The sequence below is a fragment of the Drosophila simulans genome, chromosome X (genome assembly GCF_016746395.2).
Source record: "Drosophila simulans strain w501 chromosome X, Prin_Dsim_3.1, whole genome shotgun sequence".
NCBI lineage: Eukaryota > Metazoa > Arthropoda > Insecta > Diptera > Drosophilidae > Drosophila > Drosophila simulans.
Window position 1 is genome coordinate 11379073 of NC_052525.2, and position 10685 is coordinate 11389757.

The window sequence follows — 10685 nt, forward strand, 5'->3', positions numbered from 1 at the left end:
GTAAAATTCTTTATCTGTTTCTTGTTTGATTTTTCGGTTTAAATTACCAGGCGAACAGGAATTCCAGAAGGTGACCAACGATCAGTTGGTTTTCAGTATACACCTGTTACTGATTATGATCACTTGGTACCAAAAATCCAAAAATCTAACAAATTCGGCACAAAAACGCGTATTTTGTAATGCAAATTGTTTGATTTTTCGGTTTAAATTACCAGGCGAACAGGAATTCCAGAAGGTGACCAACGATCAGTTGGTTTTCAGAGTACACCTGTTACTGATTATGATCACTTGGTACCAAAAATCCAAAAATCTAACAAATTCGGCACAAAAACGCGTATTTTGTAATGCCAATTGTTTGATTTTTCGGTTTAAATTACCAGGCGAACAGAAATTCCAGAAGGTGACCAACGATCAGTTGGTTTTCAGTATACACCTGTTACTGATTATGATCACTTGGTACCAAAAATCCAAAAATCTAACAAATTCGGCACAAAAACGCGTATTTTGTAATGCAAATTGTTTGATTTTTCGGTTTAAATTACCAGGCGAACAGGAATTCCAGAAGGTGACCAACGATCAGTTGGTTTTCAGAGTACACCTGTTACTGATTATGATCACTTGGTACCAAAAATCCAAAAATCTAACAAATTCGGCACAAAAACGCGTATTTTGTAATGCCAATTGTTTGATTTTTCGGTTTAAATTACCAGGCGAACAGAAATTCCAGAAGGTGACCAACGATCAGTTGGTTTTCAGTATACACCTGTTACTGATTATGATCACTTGGTACCAAAAATCCAAAAATCTAACAAATTCGGCACAAAAACGCGTATTTTGTAATGCAAATTGTTTGATTTTTCGGTTTAAATTACCAGGCGAACAGGAATTCCAGAAGGTGACCAACGATCAGTTGGTTTTCAGTATACACCTGTTACTGATTATGATCACTTGGTACCAAAAATCCAAAAATCTAACAAATTCGGCACAAAAACGCGTATTTTGTAATGCAAATTGTTTGATTTTTCGGTTTAAATTACCAGGCGAACAGGAATTCCAGAAGGTGACCAACGATCAGTTGGTTTTCAGTATACACCTGTTACTGATTATGATCACTTGGTACCAAAAATCCAAAAATCTAACAAATTCGGCACAAAAACGCGTATTTTGTAATGCAAATTGTTTGATTTTTCGGTTTAAATTACCAGGCGAACAGAAATTCCAGAAGGTGACCAACGATCAGTTGGTTTTCAGTATACACCTGTTACTGATTATGATCACTTGGTACCAAAAATCCAAAAATCTAACAAATTCGGCACAAAAACGCGTATTTTGTAATGCAAATTGTTTGATTTTTCGGTTTAAATTACCAGGCGAACAGGAATTCCAGAAGGTGACCAACGATCAGTTGGTTTTCAGTATACACCTGTTACTGATTATGATCACTTGGTACCAAAAATCCAAAAATCTAACAAATTCGGCACAAAAACGCGTATTTTGTAATGCAAATTGATTGATTTTTCGGTTTAAATTACCAGGCGAACAGAAATTCCAGAAGGTGACCAACGATCAGTTGGTTTTCAGTATACACCTGTTACTGATTATGATCACTTGGTACCAAAAATCCAAAAATCTAACAAATTCGGCACAAAAACGCGTATTTTGTAATGCAAATTGTTTGATTTTTCGGTTTAAATTACCAGGCGAACAGGAATTCCAGAAGGTGACCAACGATCAGTTGGTTTTCAGTATACACCTGTTACTGATTATGATCACTTGGTACCAAAAATCCAAAAATCTAACAAATTCGGCACAAAAACGCGTATTTTGTAATGCAAATTGTTTGATTTTTCGGTTTAAATTACCAGGCGAACAGGAATTCCAGAAGGTGACCAACGATCAGTTGGTTTTCAGTATACACCTGTTACTGATTATGATCACTTGGTACCAAAAATCCAAAAATCTAACAAATTCGGCACAAAAACGCGTATTTTGTAATGCAAATTGTTTGATTTTTCGGTTTAAATTACCAGGCGAACAGGAATTCCAGAAGGTGACCAACGATCAGTTGGTTTTCAGTATACACCTGTTACTGATTATGATCACTTGGTACCAAAAATCCAAAAATCTAACAAATTCGGCACAAAAACGCGTATTTTGTAATGCAAATTGTTTGATTTTTCGGTTTAAATTACCAGGCGAACAGGAATTCCAGAAGGTGACCAACGATCAGTTGGTTTTCAGTATACACCTGTTACTGATTATGATCACTTGGTACCAAAAATCCAAAAATCTAACAAATTCGGCACAAAAACGCGTATTTTGTAATGCAAATTGTTTGATTTTTCGGTTTAAATTACCAGGCGAACAGGAATTCCAGAAGGTGACCAACGATCAGTTGGTTTTCAGAGTACACCTGTTACTGATTATGATCACTTGGTACCAAAAATCCAAAAATCTAACAAATTCGGCACAAAAACGCGTATTTTGTAATGCAAATTGTTTGATTTTTCGGTTTAAATTACCAGGTGACCAGGAATTCCAGAAGGTGACCTTTTTTGGCGATAACTTGACTAAAAATGGTCACACAGCAAAAAGGATTACCATTTTATACTCCTTATAACCAATACTAACCACCCCTTTCACTTTTAAACGGATTTTGTAAAATTAATTTTTCGCCAAATTTTCGCATTTTTTGTAAGGTGTTTTTTGTACAAAAACAATACTTACGGAAGGTATAGTTTAAATATACCTAAGCTAAGCTATAATAATCTATTATAAATTTACCAACAAGTCACATACAGGATTTTGAATCTTCCGCCAAAATTAATTTCCGAGTAATCGAGAATACCCCAAATGTGGCCACTTTCTGACAAGCCGAGCGCCATCTGGCAGCACCGCTCAGAACATATGTTCAGTTGTCTGGTGGAAAGAAGAAGCACAGATGCGGCGCCTGGTGCGAAATTGGAATTGCCGATTGTTATTCAACGCCAAGTCCGGCCAAGAAATTGTCAGGCATGCCGGAATTCACCAGGAGGCCAAGATCAATGCGGTTCCCAAGGAAAAGAAAGTGGTTGAGACGGACAAGAATGGATACGGGGCCAAACATTGCATGAGTCTAGTCGAGTAAGTAGCGCAAACTTGTCGATTGAAGTTATCCGTGTAATTGAATATGGATATATTTCGGATAACCAGGAAATACGACTACGAGAACTACCTGTGCACCTTGCTCCTGCCGCGGGAACTGCGACGAGCTGCATTCGCCCTACGTGCATTCAATGTGGAGGTCTCCAGATCGGTTAGCGGCCATGTGAGTGGAGCATCGAAATTCCTTGGGGCTTATTTGCTAAGTTAGAACAACGTGGTGCCTTAAATTCAGAAGGAGCTGTTACTCAGCTGTTAACAGAGTTAATTTCTTGTATACACTGAAAGAGTGGAATTTCTCTCCTCCCTTTTAAACGGAAACCGCGTATTTTTTTTAAACTTCTTTTTTCATTCTGTCCAACAAAATCGTTTATATAATGTATGTGTCCTTGCAGCAAATTGAGCCGCAAATAGCTAAAATGCGCCTTAAGTTCTGGCACGACTCCATAGACAAGTGCTTTGAGCCGGATACCCAACGATCGTACGTGGAGGACCAGCCTGTCCTGCGCGAACTGAAGCACACGGTGGGCAGTCGCAAGCTAAATAAGGTCTATTTGCGCCGTCTGGTCACAGCACGTGAACGTCCGCCCACCCATGCATTTGAGTCGATACGCGAGCTGGAGGAGTACACGGAACAGACCTTCTCCTCGCTATTGCTCCTACTGCTGGAGGTGGGCGGAGTGCGTGACCTGAATGCTGATCATGCCGCCTCCCACTTGGGCAAGGCCCAGGGCATCGCCACCCTGCTGCGATCCATACCGCTGGCAGGACGTCAGCAGGCGCCCTGCATTCCGCTCGAGGTGCTAGTGCTGCATGGCGTCAGCCAGGAGCGCATCATTCGCTCCAAGAGCGACGACAAGGGTGTCGAGGACTGTATATTCGATGTGGCCAGTGCCGCTAATACGCACCTAAAGCTCGCCAGGCAGCTGCACGATAAGGTGCCACCGCAGGTGCGCAAGATCTTCCTCTCCGCCGTGGCCACGGATGCATATTTGGAGCGCCTCCGCCGTGCTAACTTCCTGTGAGTTCCTTTGTTCTATATAACTTTGTTTTATTTTGCGACAAACACAGAAGGCAACCAAGTTCTTTTTGTAGTTAAGATGTTATTTTTATTTGCCTTTTTATTTCACCTAGCTATAGTTTGTTTTTTGTTCAGTATCCATGGAGGGGACCCTTCTTATTAACAAACCCATAATAATAGAATAATTTTTCTATCTTATAGGCTAACCCACAAGAGCTGCGTAGGCCGCGACACCTTATTACCAGCACGTTTATTCTGGAAGTCGCTGTTTAATCGGTTCTGATAGCGATTATGTTAGTAGTAGTACGAAAAAATTCTTCATTGTTGACTTCTTTAATAAAAATTACTTTAAAATAAGAGCTCTTACTTTTTCTCGGATCAATAGAAAAGGATTTCCAATTTTTATAAGACTACAAAGTGAATCGGATCGTAGATCTTTTGGATGAAAAGGGTTAAAGGCGGTTGCAGGAATATCGCTATCTCGCTTCGAATCGGGACGTAAATACTATCGATGACATGTGCACCAAAGGTTCGTCCCGAAGAAGGTATCGGTGGATACGATGCAAGACCCGATTGGTACAGTAGTTGCTAGCTGATTTCAGAGCGTTTCGGGAGCAGTTTTAGTTTTTTATGAATGTTAGAATTGATGTGGAAAGTGTGTGTTGGATATTAATGAGAACGGAGCAGTGCGACGATCGCTCAACAAGATAAGCACCGTTTGTTTTTGGTCCCGTTTCCGGCTTCCGGTTGCTGGTTCCGGGAAAATTGCAACGCCCCCGTATTCTTGGCATGGTGAGTTTTTGGCGCGCTTTCTTCGCACTCCTGGATTGAACTTTGTAAGCCCAGATTCCCTCTCTATTTTAGTTGCCGGCCTTTATTGCCTTTTTTATTTTGCCCACTTTGCGTTGCGATTTCGCTTCTCCTCGCATGTAACGGTTCTTGCAAGCCTCCTATCACACACAACGAAACGAGAAGATCAAAGAGAGGAGAAGCAAGGTGACCGCAATTTACGAATACTAGGATAGTGTGTGTGTGAAAATACGGTACTTTACACTGGTGGACGTTGAAAGTGAAAGTCAGAGTCAATATATAAAAATCCTGAAATGAAATAAAGTGTATCTGACTAAAAGCACCAAAATACAAAAAGGAAAGAAAAAGTAAAAAAATATAAAAAATACACAAAATTTATAATACATATATATCAAAACAAAAAAAAAAAAAAAACAATAAAAAATCTAAAAAGTTTTCGCATTTGAAAAGGAAACTAAAAAAATAAAACATAATTTTACCCTAACTTAAAACTAGTTCTAAGCAACTGAGCGCACGGGCCGAGCACTCGAGCCACGACAGCCGCATACCCTAGAAAACCCGATACCTGGGATATGTTCAGCACCCGAATATCCGGCGATATGAAGATCTTTGCCGCAGATGTTGCCGAGAGCAGCGGCACAGCAACATGCAACACGTCCGTACAGCAGCAGCAGTCGCAGCAACTCGAGTTCCGGCCACGAATGTCCGCCGGATCGCCGATCTCCAAGCCGGGACAGTGTCATCTGAAGTTCGGGAAGTACAACAATAAGACGGTCAATCTGCTGCGCCAGGTGAATAGTTGCCACAGCAGTAACAGCAGCAGCAACACTAGCAACAACAAAAACGAGGTCATCAAGGGACAACAACAGCAGCCAGTTCACTACTGCAACAGCAACAACAGTCACTCGTGGGCCCGAAAAAAATACTTTGGCAATGGCAACAACAGCAGCAGCAACAGTCTCCTGCAGCAGCAACAGCAGACATCTTCGTACTTCCAGCGGCAGCAGCATCAACAGCAAATGCAGCTGCAACAAGAGAAGCAGGCGACGAACAACAACGATGCGCTGATGAAGAATCAGAATGTTGTCAACGCACTCGTGTCTGATTGCAACTCTAGCGACAGCAACAACAACAACAGCAGCACCTGCAACAACAACACTAGCAGCACCAGCAACAATAACACTGGCAGCAGCAGCAACAACAATACTGGCAGCAGCAGCAGTTGCATCAACAGAACAAAGTCAGCCAAATGGCTCAATGAGAACAGTAGCAGCAGCAGCAGCAACAACAATAATATTAGCTGCAGAAATAACAACACCAGTAGCATTGATACCAAGCGACGCAACTCATCAGCGGACGCAACTGCCGCCTACTATCGCAAATCGGAATCGGAATCCGGCAGCTCGGAAGGTGCAGCAGAATCGACGGAAACGGATGGAACTCGAACAGGTGGCTGCAACAGCAACAGGACCACTGCAGAATCGTCGAGTGCAGATGATGTCACTAAAGCAACCATGGGTAAGAGCCAGGATCAGGAGCAGGATCAGACGGTCAAGCAGAGACCGCGACAGCAACCTCTGAGTTTCTGGAAAACTAATTACCCACAGACAAGCGCCAGTCAGCTTAAAGATGTGAGTAGTTGCTTAGATATGCTCTCAACTCAGGGCTTAATCCATGACTACTTTCAGAAGGAAACGGTAGCAGCAGTTGTGTCGGCGGCCGCAGTAGCAGCTGCAGCAGCAGCCGCAACATCATCGGAGCAACAGCAGCAACAGCAGTCACTGTCCATCGAGCACAGGCGCAACTCGGGCTACCAGCAGCATCAGCAGCACAACTACTATCCGTATTACTATTCGCAACCTAAGCAGTTGACCATTGCCTCGTTCCTGCAGAAGGAAATGCTTCCGGATAGCACTGAGAAGTCCAGCAGTAATACGGGGAGCAGCAACATTATTAGAAGTAGCAGCAACGGCAACAGCAACTTCTCACGGCATCAATATGGCCATCAGTCGACGGGGTCTGGCTACCAGCAGCAGCAGCAGCGGTACCGTAATGCCCAAAATATCTATCAGCAGTACCAGCATCAGCAGCAACATCATGCGCACCAGCACACGCATCCGCACTTCCGGCGGAAGCACAGTGACAATGGCAGCGGCATCAACAAGAAGATGCACTATAGTCCACCGGGAAAGAGTGGGGATCCAGCGGACAGATCCGCATCTGGACAGCAACAGCACCACCATCCACATCAGCAACAGAAGACCATCGAGATCTTGGCCAGCAGCCACTTCAACGCCATGCACCGCCGGATGCAGGGTGGGAATAATAAGAACGGATACTATCAGCACAGCTATAACCCGATGACGGGCGAAGTTGGTTCCACGCCCACGCGCTCCGAGCACCAAAATATCTATAATCTTACTTATATTCACGTGGACACGGAGGCAACCGGCGAGACCGCATCAGCAGCGGGATCAACACCGGTGGTCAAGCCATCGCTGCTCAGCAAGCCGAACATTTCGATAACGCCAGCTTCGAGCACAACGCCGACAGCTGTGGACAGAGCACTGCTACCGGCGGTTCGCTCCGTATCTGCTCCGGTGTCCGGTTCTGTTCTGCCGGCGCCAGCGAACCACGTACGAAACATGTTTCCACCGCCACCGCTGGCTATGCTTGGTAGCCACGGATTGCTGTCGCCGGTGACCACGACAACGCCCACAAAAATGATTAGCTGCGCCCAGCTAGATGAGGCCATAACTGCCGCGGCCGCCAGTTGTGACAAGTTGTCCACGAGTCCCAGTTATAATCAGGCGGGGCACTACATTATGCCGCCCCAGCAGCAGCAGCAGCTGTCGTCGCACCCAATCCCGACTGGAACGAGTTCACATCCTCCGCCGCCGCCCCCGCCACATATGTTCTTTCACTTTGCCGACGGGCTCTGCAATCCGGGTCAGGGTCACCAGGCGCCTCCAGCTACCGTGTGGCCACACTCTAGCTCTCCCTGCTACCCGGCTTCCTACGGATCCAGCTGCGGAACTGGAGCCGGAACATCACCGCACAACAATGATGGGAATGCCGGTGCACTGCGACCAGCATCGCCAGCACTTTCCTCATCCTCACTTGGCAGTGAGTCCCACTGGAGCGGTACAAGCAATCGCAGTCGGTAAGTTGGAGACGGACTGAGGTCAGGTGAGGCCAAGCTGATAATTGGGTCATTGCATTTATTTCCAGCTTGGGCCACAATGGCCACCTCTCCATTTCGCCAACTCCCAGCGCACTGGGATCTGCCCAGCTATCACCGCATCTGCCCGAGATGCGTGTGCAGCATCCACTGCACCAGCAACATCCTCCATCGCATGCCAGTCATCGTCCACATGGGCAGATGGGCGGACATGCAATGAGCTCCTATGTCCAGCACCGCCCACCGCCACCACCACCACATCCGTCCATCTCGTCGCCGAACCCGACGCCAGTTGCTGCTGGAGCCGGAGGGCCTTGGTACGAGATGATCCTGCCGCCCGATCGCTACTTGGCCCAAGCGCGAAACATTGAGGTCACCGTGCAGCCAGAGAAGCTCATCTGCATGTGCAAGTACGACAATCTGTCGGCGGAAATCTGGAAGAGATTCAGGGGAGCCCAGCAAACGCACAAGAAGTTTAAGCTTAAAATGCGTCTCTGGCGCTACTTGCACCTATGGATGCATGTAAGTTAAGATAATCGATGTGTGAACATTATTAATAGCAACGTAATATACAGCAACCGATGTTTGAGAGGTATCGCATCTGCCTAGTTGGATCCACCATCACGGGCTTCGGAACGGACTCCTCCGACATCGACATGTGTCTGCTGCCCGAGCAGGGGGTACACCCCCACCAGCATCAGTACCACCAACACCATCACTTCCACAACGAGAAGCGAACGGAGGCTCTGATCATTCTCACTTTATTCAACGCGGTGTTGAAGGACACGGGTAAGGATAGCGTATTCCGTACACTGATCTCGGCACAGAGTGACTGTCGTTTGCAGAGGTTTTCCAGGACTTCAATCTGATCGAGGCGAGAGTGCCGATTCTGCGCTTCAAGGACATCAGCAATGGCATCGAGGTCGATCTTAACTTCAACAACTGCGTGGGCATCAAAAACACCTATCTGCTACAACTTTACGCCCAAAGTAAGATGACCTTCAGAGTCCTTTCGAATTAAAATTTAATTGTGTATTGAAAATTCTTCATGTTCTTGTCAATGAAAGCAGCTTAAACAGTTCTGAAAGAATTTGGTGTGCGTTTGAGTGCCTGTCCTAAATGTTTTTAAAAGCTATCTAGCAATCCTTTCAAAAGATAGTGTACAAGTAAGTTTAGAAATGCGAGTTATCGTCTGAATCCATTAAATATGTTCGATGTCAATTGTGTTTCCCACTTTGTATAGAGAATATGCTTTAACTCAAACTATGTCCTTGTAGTGGATTGGCGTACACGACCATTGGTGGTGATCGTGAAGCTCTGGGCGCAGTATCACGACATCAACGATGCCAAGCGCATGACCATTTCCAGCTACTCGCTGGTGCTAATGGTTCTGCACTACCTTCAGCACGCATGTGTGCCCCACGTCCTGCCCTGCCTGCACTCCTTGTACCCGGAGAAGTTTCAGCTGGGACAGCAGGACTGCCTGGATCTGGATCTCATCGAACCCATCGAGCCCTACCAGGCGCTAAACACCCAGACGCTCGGCGAGCACCTTCTGGGTTTCTTCAAGTACTATAGCAGCTTTGAGTAAGTCCCGATCCGATCTCGAATCCATTGCAGGTAATCTCCCATTGTTCGTTTGCATACAGCTTCCGAAACTTTGCCATCTCGATTCGAACTGGTGGTGTCCTGCCGGTATCCACATGTCGAATGGCGAAGAGCCCCAAGAACGATGTCTACCAGTGGAAGGAGCTAAACATCGAGGAGCCCTTCGATCTGTCCAATACGGCGCGATCCGTTTACGATGCGCCCACATTTGAGCGTGTGAAGGCCGTCTTTCTGGTCTCGGCACGTCGCCTCGATCACACGCTCGACCTGGCCACCATCTTCCGCCCCATTCACCACGTGCCCGAGCACTTTCCCCAGCTGCAGCACCAGCAGCAGCTTCTCCATCCCATTTCCGGTCAGCAGCGAAGTACTGGAGGAGGAGGAGAAGGTGCCAATCCAGTGTCCAGCACATTGAACCCAAATGCAGCCTCGACTTATGCCGAAACGACTGCAGCGCATGTCGCCTAATTGGAGCCCTTTAAATGGCAAACATAAAAAGAAAGCACAACTTTATGGTACTTGGAAACAAGAATGAAGAAACTAAATGGATAGGTAATATGTGCAGCAATGTTAAATCGAAACAGGAAAGCTTGTAAATTGAAATTCAAAAGAATCCGAACCGAATCCGTACGGAAAAGAACGTGAAAGCAGCCGCCCGACTGGAATCGAATTTCAATAGACTTTTACATTACATACACTATCTTGTTAAATGTTATTATATTCTCCTATTTATACCTATAAACACTCGAATTGTTTGCTCGAATTTCATTAATTATTGTAAACAGCCACGGAGGTGTGCGATGTTCGTTCCTCCAGTGGTGTGTATGTATCTTTTTGAAAAACAACATGTCAACCGAAAATGTAAAATTGCAAGTTCTGTAAATTAAAAAAGCAACAAAACAGCCAAGTGTCTGGTAACTCGAA

General features: G+C 45.4%; 2 protein-coding genes across 3 annotated transcripts; both read left to right on the forward strand.

Annotated features, from left to right (window-relative positions):
* The first annotated feature begins 2884 nt into the window (after positions 1 to 2884).
* On the forward strand, positions 2885 to 4519 carry LOC6725638 (NADH dehydrogenase (ubiquinone) complex I, assembly factor 6 homolog). Its single transcript, XM_016173699.2, has 4 exons — positions 2885 to 3123; positions 3193 to 3307; positions 3537 to 4162; positions 4364 to 4519. Exons 1-4 carry the CDS (start codon positions 2942 to 2944, stop codon positions 4443 to 4445), a joined length of 1005 nt encoding a protein of 334 aa, XP_016039014.1. The 5' UTR covers positions 2885 to 2941; the 3' UTR covers positions 4446 to 4519.
* An 832-nt stretch (positions 4520 to 5351) lies between these two features.
* On the forward strand, positions 5352 to 10668 carry LOC6740388 (poly(A) RNA polymerase gld-2 homolog B). Of its 2 annotated transcripts, none has more exons than XM_039298160.2 (7): positions 5352 to 6603; positions 6664 to 8135; positions 8204 to 8675; positions 8729 to 8942; positions 8999 to 9142; positions 9431 to 9740; positions 9803 to 10668. In XM_039298160.2, the coding sequence occupies exons 1-7, from the start codon at positions 5545 to 5547 to the stop codon at positions 10227 to 10229; spliced, it is 4098 nt and encodes a 1365-aa protein (XP_039154094.1). In that variant the 5' UTR covers positions 5352 to 5544; the 3' UTR covers positions 10230 to 10668. The 2 variants fall into 2 exon arrangements, with proteins under 2 accessions (XP_039154094.1, XP_039154093.1); XM_039298159.2 differs by having other exon boundaries at positions 5353 to 6603; positions 6661 to 8135.
* The last annotated feature ends 17 nt before the right edge of the window (positions 10669 to 10685 follow it).